Source organism: Bos indicus x Bos taurus, chromosome 9, assembly GCF_003369695.1.
Source record: "Bos indicus x Bos taurus breed Angus x Brahman F1 hybrid chromosome 9, Bos_hybrid_MaternalHap_v2.0, whole genome shotgun sequence".
Lineage (NCBI taxonomy): Eukaryota > Metazoa > Chordata > Mammalia > Artiodactyla > Bovidae > Bos > Bos indicus x Bos taurus.
Genome location: NC_040084.1, coordinates 61212246 through 61232636, shown reverse-complemented (window position 1 = coordinate 61232636; position 20391 = coordinate 61212246). Strand labels below are relative to the sequence as shown.

At 37.3% G+C, this 20391-nt stretch overlaps 1 protein-coding gene across 2 annotated transcripts in view; it reads right to left on the bottom strand.

The window, feature by feature from the left end:
- Positions 1–20391, bottom strand: part of RNGTT (RNA guanylyltransferase and 5'-phosphatase) — a 232613-nt gene that overhangs the window by 175545 nt on the left and 36677 nt on the right. For both annotated transcript variants that reach the window (XM_027551417.1, XM_027551416.1), the window contains exons 7-8: positions 12858–12967; positions 11571–11672 (exon numbers count right to left, since the gene is read on the bottom strand). In XM_027551417.1, the coding sequence (XP_027407218.1) occupies positions 11571–11672; positions 12858–12967 (212 nt within the window). The remainder of the gene's footprint in view (positions 1–11570; positions 11673–12857; positions 12968–20391) is intronic.

Below are 20391 nucleotides of genomic sequence, written 5' to 3'. Positions count from 1 at the left end.
GCTAAGTTGCTTCAGTCGTGTCCAAATCTGTGCAACCCCACAGACGGCAGCCCACCAGGCTTCTGTGTCCCTGGGATTCTCCAGGCAAGAATATTGGAGTGGGTTGCCATTTCCTTCTCCAATGCATTCATGCATGCTAAGTTGCTTCAGTTGTATCCGACTCTGTGCGACCCTATGGACAGCAGCCCTCCAGGATCCACTGTCCACAGGATTCTCCACGCAAGAATATTGGAGTAGGTTGCCATTTCCTTCTCCATATATATGTATATATAGACATAATTCTTGGAAACATGCAAAAGAAAAACTTTCACGAAAATATATGTTCAAAAGTTATATTCAGTAGATTTTTCCTCTCTTAGTCACAGAAATATTCTTGTTTGGCTGCTGACTAGGGTAAAAAGAGCAGAAAGGATTCAAAAGAGAAGAGAAAGAAAGCATTAAGCAAGATCACAAGTTAGTTCCAATTATAATCTTCTAGTTTTCACATTTTACGTTAAGGAACTTTTTTTTTTAATTATTTTTGGATTTGAACCCATGGACTGTAGCCAGCCAGGCTTCTCTGTCCACGCAATTCTTCAGGCAAGAATATTAGAGTGGGTTGCCATTTCCTTCTCTAGGGGATCTTCCTGCCCCAGGGATCTAACCTTTGTCTCCTGCAGCTCCTGCATTATAAGCAGATTCTTTACCGCTAAGCCACCAGGGAAGCCCCTACCTTAGGCAACTTTTGAAACTCACTGTTGCCTAGACTAGCTGAATAAATGCCAATATAACCTACTTTCATTAAAAGTTTTCACAAAAGACCCCAAAGAGGTTCACCTAACAGTCCTCAAATTATAACTGAAAGTGGGAAATAAAGTGTTGCTACAGGGTCTCCCTGTGCCTTGTCAGAACAACCCTTGAGGAGTCTTGGCAGCACTGGCTCTCTGGCTTTTCTTCCTTCAGTCACAGAAGTAGGCTGGCTGCTTCTCCTTCAACAGCAACTATTCTTCAAGTGTTCGCTTCCCTGCCTTCTGTATCTCTATAGAGTGCTCTCTGTCCATACCATACGTATTTCAAAAAATAGATCTTTTAAGTATCTCAAAGGCCACTGGGCTAACCAACTGATGGAGCAATCCCAGGTGACCTTAAACTTCAAGATTGAGATAAGGGAACTCCCACCTTACAACTTGTTAAGAATAACTTAAGAAGAAGTAGGAGTTGGTATAATAGTCAAAATTTAAATCACAGACTCATGGTTCAGCAATCATTAAAACTGACATGTTTAAAAATATAAACTAAGGATTTAAGCAGTTACCTGTATAATAATTTTCTTCCTGTAGCCTAAACACCTTACTGCCTGATGGCCAGAACCAGCTGAGCTCAGGCAGGCTGCCTCCACCTCGTGACATCCTTTGTGCTATTCCTCTGGCCTATGTTACTCACTCTTCACTAGTCATCCTCCTCCTAAGAACTCCTACGTTCTAGAATCTATGTCACATCATTTATAGGCAATTATATTTCATATTGTTCTCTCATGTATTCCCATTTTAATATCGAAATTAGATTTTCAACCATTTAAGGGCATGAATCACATCTTAGTTTCTTTTTTAAAATAGGTTCAAATTTTAAAAGTAGAATTTTACCATGACAATGGAATCCCTCTTCAGAAAGTTAGAGTTTGGTTTATTTTAATGAATCTATTAATTTGGTAGAATGTGCAACTATTAACACTTACCAAGCACTTCCTACATGTTAAACATTATTCTAAGTGCTTTAGATGAAATTACTTAATCCCATTACATCTAGGAGGTAATTATTATTGTTATCTCAATTTTTCAGATGGGCAAATTGGAAGACAGAGGGGTTATATAACTTTCCTAGGATCACATGACTAATAAGCATGTAAACCTCAGGATTTGAACCCAGGTAGTCTAGTTTCAGGGCTTCCCTCATAGCTCAGTTGGTAAAGAATCTGCCTGCAATGCAGGAGACCTGGGTTTGATTCCTGGGTCAGGAAGATCCCCTGGAGAAAGAAATGGCAACCCACTCCAGTATTCTTGCCTGGAAAATCCCATGGACAGGGGAGCCTGGCAGGCTACCATCCATGGGGTTGCAAGAGTCGGACACGACTTAGCAACTAAACCAAACCACCGCAGTCTAGTTTCAATACCCAAGCTCTTAACCACTATGCTATACTGCTTCTCAAAAATAAACCTGTTTTTACAAGTTAATATATTAATACATAAACAGTCTTGTTTTTAGAATTGTATTACATTACTATCTTTATAGGTCCTTGATTCTATTGACTATGCAGAATATCTAATACAGGCTCACGATCTCTCTTATTTGAAAACTTTGGATGTATTTTATTCTAGATGTCATTTCAGTATTTTGAATTTTAAAAAATATTTAGACAAATTAATCCTAAAATGTATTTTAAAAAATTGTTCTTGTTGTTGTTATTTAGTTGCTAGGTCATGTCCAACTTTTTTCCGACCCCATGGACTGTAGCCCACCAGGCTCCTCTGTCCATGGGATTTTCCAGGCAAACATACTGGACTGGGTTGCCATTTCCTTCTCCAGAGGATATTCCCAACCCAGGGACTGAACCTACGTCTCCTGCATTGCAAGCAGATTCTTTACTACTGAGCCACCTGGGATGCCCAGGTGGGTTTTACCTATTTTTAAAAAATAGGTAAAACTAATTTTCCTCTCAAAACTTTATTGCCATTGAAACTGACCATACACTGTGATAAATAATGTGGTGGTTTCAAGTACACATTCAGAACAGCTACCATTTAAAACTTGCCAAAAATTAAAAATTTTCTATAAAACAAGCAATATATTTTTAATGTGTGTATTTATACTAGAATAATGAATCGTTTTCATAACTATTTTAGTGAAAGGGAGAAAAAGACCTAACCTATAAGAAACTTGAAATAATTTTACTTTTAACACAGACATTATACATTATACATATTTTACTTTAAAAATCCCATTGTTTTAAATGTTTAATAGATGAATAGCACCACTAAGATTATTCTTAAGAAAGATAGATAAAAACACATGTAGAAGATGCATAACATGTGGATGCGTCATTTTATTTAGTACTGCTTCATGCGCATATAAAAATATAAGTATATAAAATTATATCTAAGTGTACCAAATGCTTTAAATGACTTTTAATTTCCTCATCTATTATCAATAGCAGACCCTTCCCTGGTGGCTCAGATGGTAAAGAGTCTGCCTGCAATATGGGAGACCCAGGTTTAACCCTTGTGTCAGGAAGATCCCCTGGAAAAGGGAACGGCAACCCACCCCAGCTTTCTTGCCTGGAGAACTCCATGGACAAAGGAGCCTAGTGGGCTACAGTTCATGAGATTGCAAAGAGTTGGACATGACTGAGCAATGATCACTTTCACTATTATAACAGTACAAAATGTTTAAAGGAGCACACTAGTATATATGAAGTGAAGTTGCTCAGTTCATTTCAGTTCAGTCGCTCAGTCGTGTCCGACTCTTCGCAGACCCCATGAATCGCAGCACGCCAGGCCTCCCTGTCCATCACCAACTCCCGGAGTTCACTCAGACTCACGTCCATCGAGTCAATGGTGCCATCCAGCCCTCTCATCCTCTGTCATCCCCTTCTCCTCCTGCCCCAAATCCCTCCAGCATCAGAGTCTTTTCCAATGAGTCAAGTCTTCGCATGAGGTGGCCAAAGTACTGGAGTTTCAACTTCAGCATCATTCCCTCCAAAGAAATCCCAGGGCTGATCTCCTTCAGAATCGACTAGTTGGATCTCCTTGCAGTCCAAGGGACTCTCAAGAGTCTTCTCCAACACCACAGTTCAAAAGCATCAATTCTTCGGCGCTCAGCCTTCTTCACAGTCCAGCTCTCACATCCATACGTGACCACAGGAAAAACCATAGCCTTGACTAGATGGACCTTTGTTGGCAAAGTAATGTCTCTGCTTTTCAATATGCTATCTAGGTTGGTCTTAACTTTCCTTCCAAGGAGTAAGCGTCTTTTAATTTCATGGCTGCAGTCACCATCTGCAGTGATTTTGGAGCCCCAAAAAATAAAATCTGACACTGTTTCCACTGTTTCCCCATCTGTTGCTCAGTCGTATCCAACTCTTTGCGACCCCATGGACTGTAGCCTACCAGGCTCCTCCGTCCACAGAATTCTCCAGGCAAGAATACTGGAATGGGTTGCCATTCCCTTTTCCAAGGGATCTTCCTAACCCAGGGATAGAACCCAGGTCTCCTGCACTGCAGGCAGACGCTTTACCCTCTGAGCCACCAGGGGACCACACTATTAGAAGTCAGCTTGTCTCCACTGGTCTTTGTTTATGTTCACATAAAAGTACCAGGAAAAATTTTGGATGCAACAATCTCAATAGCTAAATACTGTAGCTAAACACTGTGACTACAAAAATAAATATAATATGGATTCCCTGTACTAAGGCAACTACCAAGGCCAGACCAATACTGTATTTTGTACTTCTAGCCAGTAGGCTACACTTTATCAGGCTAATACAACATTTAAGAGACTTAAAGGCCATTTTAAATAATTCACAGATAGACAATTTAGTTCTTTGCCCATGCAAAAATATTTTCAAAATTAAATTTCCTAAAGTCTAAGACATTACAAAAATAAAACGTGTCCAGAAAAGCTTACCTGCCAGCAAAAACAGCAGCAACCAGCAGAGCTGGGCTGAAAGCCAGGAACATACTGTACAAAGATGGGCTGCATATAAAATCCTCAAACCAGATCTCACAATTTAAAAAAGAGCTGACAGAATTACTCATTTTCAATTTCTTTGCCTAGTTCACAGATACCAGTGCCTCAAGGGAACCAGATTACCATTAACATGCAAAAACTGAATATAGTTTCTAAAGAAAGTAAAAATACTTTATGATATATGATTTCTAAAAAAGAAAACATAGAGATATAGAAATTTCTTTCCCAAAATATAACTGGAGCACATATATCAAAATCACTACTCTTCACATGCTATGTCCAAGTCCAACAACTGTTTTACCCTTTGGAACATTAATTTCACTATCTGAAATAGAAGAGTTACATTCCAACACAGTTTTTCTATAGACTCCTTTGCTCCCAAAACAAACAACTGACAGTAAAACCCATATGGGATAAAATAGAGTCTTCAAATCATCCTTTCACTTTTGGAGACTCCAACATAAAAATATCTGTTTCCTGAATCAAACAAAACACCATCGGGGACTTTAATGTGGCTAAATGGTTTTTACAAAAACAGTTCCAAAATGATACTACAGAGTCATCTACAAATATAATAATTCAAATATTTGAATTTGAACATGGCAACATTAAGGAACACAGCAACATTATCAAACCTCTATGCTTTCAATACTGATGTATACATGATCCCCTAATCCTTACTAAATTCTTAATAATCCCAAACTAATATTTTTGAATGTATTAGATGCACAATGCATTGGGTACTGCATCACAAAATAAGCCTGTGTTAAAGCTGGTCCTCTGCTGCCATCTAGTGTAATCATAAAATGCCAAAATTAAACCAAAAGTGACTGGAAAAAAAGTACTTCGGTGGCGCATCTAAATAATAAATCATTAAAATAAACTAGTTCAAAATATGGTCCTTAAATCACTGGAGATAATGCTATAAAACATTTAATAATTTATTTTAAAAAATGTAAATCTCTTACCACAAATGCATTCTGGAGGATATAAATAGTTCATTATAATGAGGATATCTTAAATTATAAAAAGATTGCTACTTCTATCTTAAATATCTTGGAATTTCTTGGGTCACTTGATCTGGGGGAAGCTGGCTGCAATGTAGTAAGGATGTTCAGGCAACTATTTAAGGACACACAGAACTCCAGAGTTAGTATGAAGATTACTTTAAACTGAAGACATTTGAGATTCAAGAGATGCTGAAAGAAGCCTTCCCACAAAAGCAGAAACTTCTGGAAATGAGGTTTCCATAAATCACCTCTTTGGAGTATATTCAGTTCCAGCAAGGGGATTGAGAATGAAATTATCTTAAATCCCCTCTCTGGGGGAGTTTTACAGCCATGAGGAAGATGGAAAAGACCAATCACGCTAGCATAACGAAGATTATCATCAGCTTTCTTATCTCCTGTTGCTATCCTAAAAACAGGTTTTCCTAAAGAAAGCCATCTGTTCTTCCCATAGAAGAACTTTACTAACTTTAGTCATTTAGCAAGTCACTTATTTTGTGCACTCCCAAAGGCATACGAATAAATTTTTTTTTTTTTTTTTTTTTTTTACTTTTCTTTCCTTCCTTTTGTTTTTTTTTTTACTCTTCTTTCCCCAGTTTAATCCAGACTCCCAAACACTAAACACAAGCAGGTGCAAGAAGTTTTTCCTCCCTACCCAGTCTATGGACAGGCCCACAAGGCAAGGGATGGAGGCTCCAGGCCAACAATCAGCAAAGAACTAAGGCTGCTATCAACCACATGAGTAAGCCTGGAAGTGGAGCCTTGAGATGACAGCAATCCTGGCCAAAAGCTTCACAGAAACCCCATGAGAGACAGTGGGCTAGAACCACCCAATTAAATCACTCCCCAGAACCATTAGATATTAAATGTTTGTTTTATGCTGCTAAATTTGGAGGGTAATCTTGAGGTAATCAGAGGCGACTCACTGGAAAAGACCCTGATGATGGGAAAAATTGAGGGCTGGAGGATAAGATGGTTGGATGGCATCACTGACTCAATGAAATGAGTTTGAGCAAACTCTAAGAGATAGTGAAGGATAGGGAAGCCTGGTGTGCTGCAGTCCATGGGGTCACAAAGAGTCCAACAGGACTTGGCAACTGAACAACGACAGTCTTGAGATAATCTGTCAGGTGGGAACAGACAACTAACATAACAAACATTGATGAAGACAATGAAGGAAAGGAAGGAAGAGTATCAGCAGATGAACTACTACAATACATTTCTGCTGGACAAGAAACAGATGGAGAGATGCTGAGAAGCATAGTGACCACAAAAGAAGCTGTTTTACAAAATCCCAAAGAAGATCCAGACCCAGAAACATCAACTAACAAGAGTAACAGTATAGATAGAAAAGAAAAAATTGGTTATTTTTAATTATGTAAAACAATTAAATCCCCACAACTCACAGAAAAGACATACTAGTTAACCATTTCCTAAGCAATCAATCAATAAAACTAGAAAGCCCTTCTTTTAAAAAACTGAACCAAACCCTTAAGTAAAGCAACTACCACATGGGTAATGGTGCCCAGAAGCAAAGACTTCTCCATACAGTAGGACTGAAGGTCCTCCAAGCACAACTGCTTATTATGAAGCAAAGCTGTCAACGTGACAAACCCAGCGGACTTTCACAAAATTCCTTTCAAGCAGTTTTTCTGTCTTTTTTTCAAATGCAGCTAACCAAGGATCACTGTACATTTCAGAAAACCAGAAACATGAAGAACAAAGATGATTCGAAATACAGTAACTCTATGCTTTCCAGTTAGTATTCCCATAAGAAATTCAAAATGGTATCATGTCCATAAATTATGAACAGGTTGGCATAGAAAGGTATAAGCAGACAGTAAGAATGCATGTACTCTTGAAATTTAAATGCATAAATACTGAAATTAGTAATTCATTATAAGCATAGAGGAAAAAATGAGAAAGCTTATCAGAAAGCTGAAAAAAGAGACCAGCAGATGAAAAGCATGACAGAAAAGATTAGAGAAGAAAAAGAATCTAGGCAGTACAACAACCAATAGTAGGTTTAAAGGGGGAAAACAGAAGGGAAAAAAGGAGCAAATAGGAGAGATAAAATTACCCTGAATGGAAGAACTCAGGTTTTCAGATTCAACTGATTACCAGGTGCCAATGAACGGAAAGGTGGGGGGGGGGGGGGAGTGTAGACTCACATAATTAGTGGGTCCACTGAAAAACTTCAGGACAAGAACAAAGAGAAAATTCTAAAGGTTTCCAGGGGCAAACCACGTACACGGCACTAGAATCAGAATTATAACACAACTTTTATCAGTGGCAGAGGTTAATAGAAGTTAAGGTTTTTGTTATTCTGAGGGAAAATCATTTCTAAGTTTTATACACAGCCGAATTACTAAACTCAGGACCAGAGGAACAGCATTTTCATACACCTAAGCATGCTTATGGGTTACTTCTTATACATAACTTTCTTAGAAAGAGGCTGAAGGAGGTACTCCTGCAAAATAAGAGAATATACCTAAATTTAAAAAGAAAGGATGGGAAGAGAGGGAGGGAAAAAAAACATGGAATCCAGAAAGCTAGATCCAACCAGGATAAAAGTTGGGAACAGAGCTTTACACACAGGCCAAAAATCACGGAAGGCTATAAAAGAGAAAAAAGTCTTTGGGATAACAAAAAATAATTCAAAGAAGAAATAAAATGAGTCAAACTTTGAAAAAACTTGATTATAGGGTAAAGGCAACGATCAGAGTTAAAAAGAACCTATTTAAACTTGACAAAAGGAACATTCTACTTGAAGTGGTAGAGAAGGCATGACTTTGAACTCTGGGCAAGGTGGCTGTCTTTAGTGGTCAGCTCCATCCTAGCACTTGCTCTCAATGGATCTGGGTTGAGAAGTAAGCAAATGACCCTACCCCGATTCCTTTGCCAACACCCTGGAAGGAGACTGGAAAAAAGGGGAAGGGAAGAAACCTACTGATCCGTTTCTGTCAGCATCTCAGGTGGCACTGAAGGCAGCAGCCACAAGATGACGGCAGGGCTCTTTGGGGCAGAACCCCCGGGGAGTGGCTGCTAGCATGCAGTGGTGAGCAGTCCCAGCAGCAGCAGCCACACAGGCAGTACCTCTTCCTGCTGCTGGGCAGCAAGTGCTAACCAGGCTCCCACCAGAGGCAGCAGCAGCTCGCTGAACCTCTCTCACCCTTTTGCTTTCTTGTTCTCACAGTGTCTTTGTAATCAATTCTATGTAGTAAGCCCCTATGAGTGAGAAATATCAGAGTGATTTCTTTTCACATCATAAAAAAGGAAATATATTCCTTTCCACTAACCTCAACAACAGTTCAGTAAGAAAAAAATTTTAAATATTTTTTACCATTTAAATCAACCTTGACAGAAAACAAAAAAACAAAAACCTATGTTTAACAAACAGCATGTAAATGTAAACAGAGTTGAAAATATTAAAGTTAGAGCTAATGTAAAGAAGTAGATGGAAAACCTGGAACTCAAAAGTTTCTCCACTCTTGTAAGAGTTAAGAAATACTGGGTCACCCCTAGCAGTCCAGCGGTTAAGACGCCACCTTCCAATGCAGAGGGTGTGGTTCAATCCCTTGTTGGGGAATTAGGATCCCACACACCGCTCAGTGTGTCCCCAAATAATCAATTAATTAAAAAATAAAAGAATTAAGAAATACTATGTAAGGGTTATTAGAATAAAGGGAAGATTAAATATAGAGGCATGATAAATGAGGAACTATCAATAAGTTTTATCTGTAATAAGAAACTAGAAGAAAGAACAGACGGGCAGAAAGAAATTGGTGAGCCACATTCTCATGACCATATTAGAAACTCACCTAAAGTTAACTAATAAACATCAACATAAACATGTTACTCACAGACTTGAGGATAATCACAGGATAAATTAAAAGAAATAAAAAAAGAAAAGCTAAAAGTGGTTGCCTTAGACCTTGGGAGATATCACAGGTTCATTTCCAGGCCACCACAATAAGACAAATATCACAATAATCGAGTTGGGGGTGGGCAGTGGTTGCCTTTAGGGAGTAAAAATGATAGGAAGAGGCGATGGAGAAGTGACTTTCAATCATGAGCTTTCTAGTATCACTTGATTTATTTAATCTGAAACAAGGCTTACCTTAATAAACAATTTTATTTTAGTCATCAGATGACACCACCCTTATGGCAGAATGTGAAGAGGAACTCAAAAGCCTCTTGATGAAAGTGAAAGTGGAGAGTGAAAAAGTTGGCTTAAAGCTCAACATTCAGAAAACGAAGATCATGGCATCTGGTCCCACCACTTCATGGGAAATAGATGGGGAAACAGTGGAAACAGTGTCAGACTTTATTTTTCTGGGCTCCAAAATCACTACAGATGGTGACTGCAGCCATGAAATTAAAAGACACTTACTCCTTGGAAGGAAAAGTTATGACCAACCTAGATAGCATATTGAAAAGCAGAGACATTACTTTGCCAACAAAGGTCCGTCTAGTCAAGGCTATGGTTTTTCCTGTGGTCATGTATGGATGTGAGAGTTGGACTGTGAAGAAGGCTGAGCGCCGAAGAATTGATGCTTTTGAACTGTGGTGTTGGAGAAGACTCTTGAGAGTCTTTTCTAGTGTAGCATCTCATTATCCTAACCACACTATTCCTGTCTGAACATTCAGTTCCACTCACTGGAATAAACATCTGCTACAAACCTTATTAACAAGATACATATCAAAGGATCCAAGCAAGTTACTAATTTCCTGGGGTAATTACACTGTTCTGTATAAAAACCATTAGAGCAGTAACTATGTTCAGAAGCTCCCTGAACATATTATAGACAGTTTATCTACATAACAGCTATTTCTACAAGTCACCAAGTATTCGTCAGGACAAGTATAGCATGACTACATGTCTAGCACTCAATTAAAACAAAGGCATAGGACATTTTTATGAGGAAAAAAAATTTACAATTTACATTTCAAATGTATACATTTAGTGAATTGCTTATATAAAAACTCAAAACCAGAAGCTAAGCAATAACTACAATGAATTGTGTATTCAATTTTTCTTAAAGCAAGAATGCTTGTATATATATGTGTATTACATATACATATATATATACACACATACACATATAATACACATACATCAGAAGTATATGTAAGAATATCTGTAGCTATCTTTTACTCAGTGTCCACTGTATGCTAATTGTTTGGAATTACTTTATTTAATAAAAATTTATTTTTATTTATTTTAATATTTAAATTAAGTAAAATTTATATTTTTAATATATTTTAAATATTTTTAATAATTTTAATAATCAAAGGGTATCAATATTTTTAAACTTAGGAATATGAAATGTGAAGCTAAGCTCTGTTGTAAGAATAGAACCTTAAGAGTGGATAAAATTACAAAAAGTATTAGTAAGGATTAACAGAAAAGAAAAACTATAGAAGGAATAAAATACAGAATGAATCGGGGACTTGGTAATTTTTAGATTATAAACTCATAATACATTTGTTAATTTTAGAAGTGCCCAACAACCATTAAAGACAAGGTGGTGGGCAGCAGTCATACCAAAAAGTACAATATTATTAAGAAAAAATACTTTCAGATTTAAGTCTGGTATAGATTCATTTCAAACTAACATAAATCTGAAACCAAATATTTAGAAAATGAAAAAGATAACTAGTAGACAACTAAGAATACTAGCAAAACAAAAACTATACAATATATGAAACAGTTTATTTTGCTGTTCATGTCACTCCCAAAAGTACAAACCTTCTCTCACAACAAAGCTATTCTTCAAGCATTCGGGTAATTTAGTATATAATTTAGTATAACTTTTCTTTTTCCGAAGTCTAACTTACCGAGTACCATCTGCTTTCCAGCTTACTTTATATGGCTTCTGCTCCAAAAGTTTAATGTTTTGCTTGTCCATGGAAACAGGCTGTGCTCCAGGGAATCCAGACCTTAACGAAGATCACTGTATCACTATTATGGCTGGTATCCATACAAAGCAATACATGTCTTAAACCAATCTCACACGAGTCACACATGTAGCACAATGGTCTCCCAATTACAAAATTAACATCAGTTGGAGTAATATCAGCTTTCACAAGAATGCTAACAAAATCTTATCATTTTCTTCACATTTTAAAATGCGAGTTAACAAGATCCTACATGCCACTATGAATTATGACTACTGGGCTAATTTTTAAATATTAACATACATGATCTAAATAGTAAAGCACATATATTTACAAGTCTTTTACTTCAGGAAGAAGTTTAAGTCTTGCCTTAATTATCTTACATTGCTCTAGACCCCATATTTCTCCGTCATGACACTGCCAACTTGGCATAACTCTGCAGGGTTGGCAAGTGTCTGCTCAAAAGATGCCCAGAAGTGACAAAACAGGAGAAATTTAGGTCGAGATTAAGGTACACTGGCAAGGGTTTAACAGAACACTAAACTGACATCACTTCATCATCATTTGCAGCTTTCAGTTAAAATTATTTCTAGTCGATTGATCTGTATGTACCAGTCCAGAAGTTCTTTATATTAGGAATTTTTAACAATAACCCTATTTCATCATGTTCTAACTGTATTACAGTTTTCTGCCACAGATGGCAAAGACCAACCGGAATGATCACAGACCAAGACCTGAGAGCAACAGGTAAGAGCCATGAACTCTCTCCTGAATACTCTGCTATAAAATGTCTTATGAATATCTTTAAGTCATGGTAAGGGGCAGAGTATATTTAAAGCTGATTCTTCTAGGTTTCTGATAACAGAAAAACTGGAAAGTGAGGCTCATTCAAGTTTCACCTCTTCTTAATAAAATCATAAGGGCAACCAAAACTCTAATCAGCAACAGTAGAATCAAACCCACAAAACAAGTACCAGAAGGTAACAATAGTAATTTTCTATTCCTCTAGAGAAGACATGTGAGTCATCTAATTTTGACTCAAAAATCTAATTACACTGTTTATCTTGAGAAAAATCTGATAAACTTTTGCTTGACAAAAAATTCTATGTAAACACAGAAATTTCATGGAGCAAAGAAGCTATGTCACCGTTTGCATTAATGTTAAGTACTGCAGAGTAAGAATACATTTTATTTAAAACTTTAATTAAAATTTAAAATGCTTATTACCCTTCCCAGCCACAGAATTGATGACACTTCTGCTGTACCTCTCCTAACTTTGGCTGAGTTGTTACTTGAGTTACACCTTTAACAGTTACACCCTCCAAAAAAATAGCACCCTGAAAATAAAAGGAAAAGAAAAATACATTAGAGTTCAAATCTATCTACAAAGACTAGACGGAATGATAGATTCATTTATTTTCAGAAATCTGAGTAAATATATGCAACAAATAGTCTGCTACAGGAGGTTCTGTAGACTTCCCTGGATTGTACACTAGTTTTCCTTAATCCAGCATATGATTTTCAATGTACATATACAGCCCAGTGTCTATATCATGCTATCAAAGCAACCATGGTCACTATTCAGGAATCATAACAGCAATAATAACTTACCCACCATTTACTCAGTCAGGCAAAGTACCTGGAATTTTACAGTTTCTCTAACCTTTGTAACAATTCTGAGAATCAGACTGCATTACACTTATTTCATAGATGAACAAATGAGGCATAACGATTTTATGCAATTTATTCAAATGGTAAAAACAGAATTTGAACCCAGGTCTAAACTATACCATTCACCAAAGATTCTCATTGAAGAGGATGGAAAGTTGTGTCCCTAATGGAACTTGGATTTTGAGATACACACCTACAATATATACCTTTGTAAACTAGAATAAGACTCTAACAGTAGACAAAATGGCTAAGCTATAGTCATTGGATGTATCAACATAAAAACTAAATATTACTCATCACTGAATTTTTTTTTAATACAAAAGCTTTTGGTTTATTGTTTAACAAACATACACAGGATTCAGTAAAGGTTACTAACTGAATGAGATCTAATGCGTACATTCTCCACTGCTTTGACCCACACAACTTCTAAATGATTTCCAGCTAACTAGTTAGGATTGAACACTTTGTACTTTTTGTTGCTTAGTCGCTCAGTCATGTCCAACTCTTTTGCAACCCCATGGACTGTAGCCTGCCAGGCTCCTCTGTCCATGGGATTTCCCAGGCAAGAATACTGGAGTGGGTTTCCATTTCCTTCTCCAACATCCCTGAAGTTTTAATCTAAATCCTTTAACTCAGAACTACAGAAAATGTATTATTGTATTTCATAGCAAATATACTTTTAAAATATCACAGAGAAGTGAAGCAGATGGAGAATTTATGTATCAAATAAATAAATCAAAACACTCCTCGAAATTTTAGACACTAAAAAAATAGTCTAGATTCATGTTACAATTACTTTGCAACCCGTAAGAGGGCTGGCATCGGTCTCAAGAAAAATCTATAAAACAACTCTAGCTGTTAACTTAATTAAGGAATAAAAAATATGGTCTGCAAACTGCAATGATCAATCTTCTGGCAAAGGCTTGGCAACCTGAACTATTTGGGAAGGGGAAAAAAATGCAATTTTAGTACATATACATCTAGAAAAGTCCTAGGTCAAATCTAGAAGAGTCCTAGGTCAATCCAGCAGACGCTGATCCTACTTTTTGCCCCTAGTTCTGAATCATATTTTATAGTTATTTAAAATGTCATCTACTTTGTTTTCCTTCAAGGGAGGTTCCATGAGCCAAAGGATGAAAGAGTACCATTCCTCTCCTATTATACCATAACCTCTCTTTATCTGCCAATGAAGTTTCTGTTTTAGAATCATTTCTCCATTAAATACAATAACTAAACAGAGTATTTTCAAAGGAAAACTTAATCAGGGGGTTGTTTTTTCAACATAGTTACTGAGATACTCAAATAACTTCAATATCCTGATAAAATTATATCTTGTACATATTAATTAAAAAAAGAAAGCATCTTTACTCTGAAAGTACTAATAGCATAGAAGTTTTACATGAAGAAGGTATCCAGTTTCACCTATGAGCATGTACTTCCTAAGCAAAGACAAAAAAATCAATGATAATTTCTGAAAAGCAAAGGTCAAATTAGCATAAATTAATCCTAAAAACACAAACACTACATTTGAACAAGCTAAATTTTTTAACTGAACATAATGAATAAATATTGAGCCTCAGTACAGATACAAAGAATTAATCACTCTTGGCTCTCTGTTAACTATCTTCAATCTCAACTAAAAGAAAAGAAAAATGAAAGTTTTCTAACCATGAACTTGCCAATTAATTACATCCACACATGTCATGCCTGTCAACCACACTGTTGACATCACCCAAAATTCAACTCTCCAGTCACCTTTCCTCTCTGATGGTCTTGTCCTCACTGCTTCTGAGCCCCTTCTTGGTTCATCTTATCATTAATCACCTTTCCAATGTAAACCCTGGAATCTCTTTTTCATAAATAACCTTCCCTGCAAACTCAACCTTTTTCACGAACACTCTGTACCCTGTGTCTTCATTGGAAGCTAGCTCTCCACCAAGAAAAGCACTCACTTTTCTCTTAAGTGAAAACCACTCATTCTCGCACTGCCCAAGTCCCATAGCATAGTGTAAACAATTCTCTTACATCCTCACTGCTCTCCTGGCCTCTTTCTATAGCTCCTCTTCCATTCAGGCTAACTCATTCAGCCATTAGCAGTCAACTAGACTTCAAGTGTTCTTGCCTAGAGAATCCCAGGGACGGGGGAGCCTCGTGGGCTGCCGTTATGGGGTCGTACAGAGTCGGACACGACTGAAGTGACTTAGCAGCAGCAGCAGACATCAAGTAGGGCAGATATCCACTGTGGCTGGTTGCATAAAAGCTCCCTTTATGGATGGGATGCCTTCCCTACCCACAAGGAAGTAGGCAGCTGAAATTTACTGAGGAAAAATCACAATCTCAGTGCAAAGGATGGGATTTCCCTACTCTTGTTAAAGACCTATTTCTATCTGCTCATGAACTCCATTTCCTTCAGTCTCCTCAGAAATTGCTCTACCATTTCTTCTGCTATGATTTCAGGTTATTTTCAACTTCATTGATTCTACTAGTTCCTATCCTCAAGTAATAACTATGCTTGAAGCCTTTCCTAAATATGTCTGCATCAAGCAATCACCCTCCATCTCCCTTTTTGCTCATAATTAAACTGCTCAAATAGTGTGCACCAGTGTGTAGAAAAGAGTCAACGTAACAGGGTGCTTGCCAGGTGGGCCTCTGGATGGCATCTGGGAAACGACCTTCACTGTTCTCAGTCAACTGATAAGACTGGGTCATCATGCCTAAACTACCTGTACAGACACTAAAACTTACGCTGAACAAATGCTTCGCTTCTGGGATTCTGGAATACTGATACATGCTAGGTACACGCTATCTACATGACCAACCATGAATAAAAACCGTAGGCACTGAGACTCTAACAAGCTTCCCTAGACAGCAACATCACACACACGCTGCTGCATTTCCACTGCTATGGGAAGAGTGAGCTCTGTATGACTGATTCCCTGCGGGAAGGAAAGAGCATAAGGAAGCCTGCACATGGACTCCTCAAAACTCCACTTCTTTTTTCCCCTTTTGATCCGGATATTCTTAGTACATTGCTGCACTAAATCTTAGCTCTGAGGACAACTAAGTATATGTTAAGTTCTAGCAAATTTTCAAAAGCGGGGCGGCACTGTGGACCCTGACCACAACTGTCTCCTTTTTCTCATCTCCCATTAGTTTCTTAAGATAACTACTGTGACCTAGCTCTACTGTCACAGAAAATAAACCTCAGAAAGACACTTCCTATCCTTACCATACTTGTTCCCTCTGTGACTTTTCGTACCATTAAATCATTCACACAGGTCACTACCTAAAACTCTAAACTATTCTGCATATTTCCTTGTCCTTTTGTGCTACATCCAGGAAAAATTTCTTACCTGGATCTTCCAGTTTGATAATCTCCTTCAGGCTGCTAACTTCAGGCTGCTATCAAACCCACCTCCTGATTTTTTCCTTTATTATTATAATTTCCAAGTTCTCTAACTGGTTCTTCTTCATAATAGCCTGCTGTTATTTTATGGCTTGATGTCCTCTCTTGTCTTCTAAAGAAATGTTCTGTTTGCTGCTTATAAACTATTCCCTCTGGTGCTACCTAAAAGGAATGAGGTAGTTCTGTATGTACTAAGAAAAGATATCCAAGTGGGGGAAAAAAAAAAAAAGCTAATATTAAATACATTTATGTTAACAATAGATATGAGGAGTCAGGTTAAAACTGAATAAATGTATATAAATGCATAGAAAAAGTCAGTATCTAGAAGTATAATCAAAAAGTAGAGTAGAAGTGGGAATAAAGAGATAACTTTTAACCCTTTACACTTCCAGATTTTCACATTTTTATTTTACAAAGAGAACTGAACTTTACGTCACTTGTGGACACTCTAAAAGAGATAAGTAACTAGACAGGTAAGTAAAAGGAAGAAATTCTTTTAAGATGATAAAAATGCTAGTGGCAGGGTGAAAACTGAAAGATTATTTGTTTCCAAACTTTCTTTAATGTAAGATATTATTTTTATAAATAAAAAATATTTAACAATTTTAATATTTACTAATTATGATCTGAAAAGAAGAAAAACCTACTAAAGTACAAAAGGCTTTAGAGTTTTCTTTTTTCATGACTCCACCTTTGGAAGTATAAATACAAATATTCTTGAAATTCACCATGTCCTCAATGTCAGTCAGAGATCAAACCTAATTGCTTCCTCCAAAAACAGAGAAGGGAAGCTTGCTGCTTTCAGCAATGGCAGACTAGCTTATTTAGACCAATTGTGTAGCCATGAGAAAACACTACAAAACAAGTTAAAAGTACCTGTTTTAAGACATCAGAGAATTATAAAGGTGGTAAGGACCTGAAGCCAAGAACTCAGAAAGAATGGAATTCCAGCGAGATGTGCTAGACAGCTGGCATAATTTTTCTCCTCTAGGATTTTCCTCTATAGGCACTGTTTCAAAAACAGTAGCTGAGAGGGTAAGAAACTGAACAGAACTTTCAGCATTTATCACAAGAAAGGGAAAACAAAAACTAGAGTACCAGGCCATCAAGGAGAGGTCCTGCTTAATTTTCCAGGCTTTCAGTTAGAATTCCCAGAGGACCACACTCTAGGAATTGGGGTGAACCAAAATCAGACCAGCTCTCAAACTAAAGCCCAGCTTTTAACAGGTCAATTCCGAACTGAGTTAAGATTCTCTACTCCTATCTTGTGTAGGAGCAAAAGTAAATCTTCTCTGAAGGAAGATAACGTGGTAAAGAGCCACAAATCATTTCCGTAATTTTTCATACATAATGTCTAGCTAGCAGAAATACCCAGGTATGAAGAAAACAAACAAACAAAAAACTACAATTGACTAGAAATCAAAGGACACAAGAAGAAAAAAAAAAAAAGACCCAGAGGATAGCTATACATTAGTTACTTCACATGGGCTTTCAAATAGGGTTAATAAATTCAAAAACCTAAATGACAAGATGCAGAATCCCAGTAGAGAACTGAAAGTTATTTTAATACTCAAGCTGAAATTCCAGAAGTGAAAGTAAAATAACTGAAATTAAGAACTTAATGGATAAATTTAACAGCAGCACAAACTTAAAACAGAGAATTAAAACACTTGGTCAGAAAAAAATATCCAGACTGAAAAAAATGAAACAAAAGGATAGAAAGTACTGAAAAGAACATAGACAACATTTTAAGAAATAATAAAATATAAAAGGTCTATTGGGTAGAAGGAAAGAGATGAAAAAATTGATTTAAAATAATATTTGAAGAGATAATAGCCAAGAATATCTAAAACTGATAAAAGAAAAATCCAACCATAGATTCAAGGGTCACTGCAAGTAGGAAGCTGGAAAAATGCAAAGAAAACCACAGGGAGAAACATCATAGTAAAACTGCTGAAAATCAAAACCAAAAAGAAATTGCCTTCAAAGAAGCAACTTCTCAAAAGAAATGAATTACAGAATAGTATCTTCAACACGCCAACACAGAAGTCAAGAACCTGGGTTTCGAAGAACAACTGTTCTTCAAAAAGATGAGGAAAATAAAGGCATTTTCACACGAATGTGAAATGTGTCACCTCAAAATATATAAAGCAAAATCTAACAGTACTCTAAGGAAAAACAGGTAAATCCATAATCATAGTGAGGAATTTTTAAATACTCCTGTGAGTAACTGACAAAACAAAACAGGAGAAACCAGGTTTGGGTTTGCTTTTATTTTACATCATTTTTTTCCCCCTAAAGAAACATGCACTTCTCTGCTAGTTTCCTCTTATGCCACTGGAGCTCTTTTGTAACAATAAGGATTTAATGGTACTTAATATTTTTAAATAAATGTCATTTTTAAAACATTTCTGCTGGCAAAGAAAAATAAATGCTGCAAACTTAACTCATTTTGTAAAATCAGTTCAGTTCAGTTCAATCGCTCAGTCGTGTTGGACTCTTCACGACCCCATGGACTGCAGCATGCCAGGCTTCCCTGTCCATCACCAACTTTCGGAGCTTACTCAAACTCATGTCCTTGAGTCAGTGATGCCATCCAACCATCTCATCCTCTGTCATCTCCTTCTCCTGCCCTCAATCTTTCCCAGCATCAGGGTCTTTTCAAAGGAGTCAGCTCTCCACATCAAGTGGCCAAAGTACTGGAGTTTCAGTTTCACCATCAGTCCCTCCAGTGAACACCCAGGAGTGATCTCCTTTAAGATGGACTGGTTGGATCTCCTTGCAGTCCAAGGGACTCTGAAGAGTCTTCTCCAACACCACACTTCAAAAGCATCAATTCTTCGGTGGTCAGCTTTCTTTATACTCCAACTCTCCCATCCATACATGACCACTGTAAAAACCATAGCCTTGACTAGACAGACCTTTGTTGACAAAGTAAAGTCTCTGCTTTTGAATATGCTGCCTAGGTTGGTCATAACTTTCCTTCCAAGGAGTAAGCATCTTTTAATTTCATGGCTGCAGTCACCATCTGTAGTGATTTTGGAGCCCCCAAAAATAAAGTCTGACACTGTTTCCCCATCTATTTCCCATGAAGTGATGGGACCAGATGCCATGATCTTAGTTTTCTGAATGTTGAGCTTTAAGCCAACTTTTTCACTCTCCTCTTTCACTTTCATCAAGAGGCTCTTTAGTTCTTCTTCACTTTCTGCTGTAAGGGTGGTGTCATCTGCATATCTGAGGTTACTGATATTTCTCCTGGCAATCTTGATTCTAGCTTGTGCTTCCTCCAGCCCAGCGTTTCTCATGATGTACTCTGCACAGAAGTTAAAGAAGCAGGGTTGACGTACAGCCTTGACGTACTCCTTTTCCTATTTGGAACCAGTCTGTTGTTCCATGTCCAGTTCTAACTGTTGCTTCCTGACCTGCATACAGGTTTCTCAAGAGGCAGGTCAGGTGGCCTGGTATGCCCATCTCTTTAAGAATTTTCCACAGTTTATTGTGATCCACACAGTCAAAGGCTTTGGCATAGTCAATAAAGCAGAAACAGATGTTCTTTTGGAACTCTCTTGCTTTTTCAATGATCCAATGGATGTTAGCAATTTGATCTCTGGTTCCTCTGCTTTTTCTAAATCCAGCTTGAACATCTGGAATTTCATGGTTCACATATTGCTGAAGCCTGGCTTG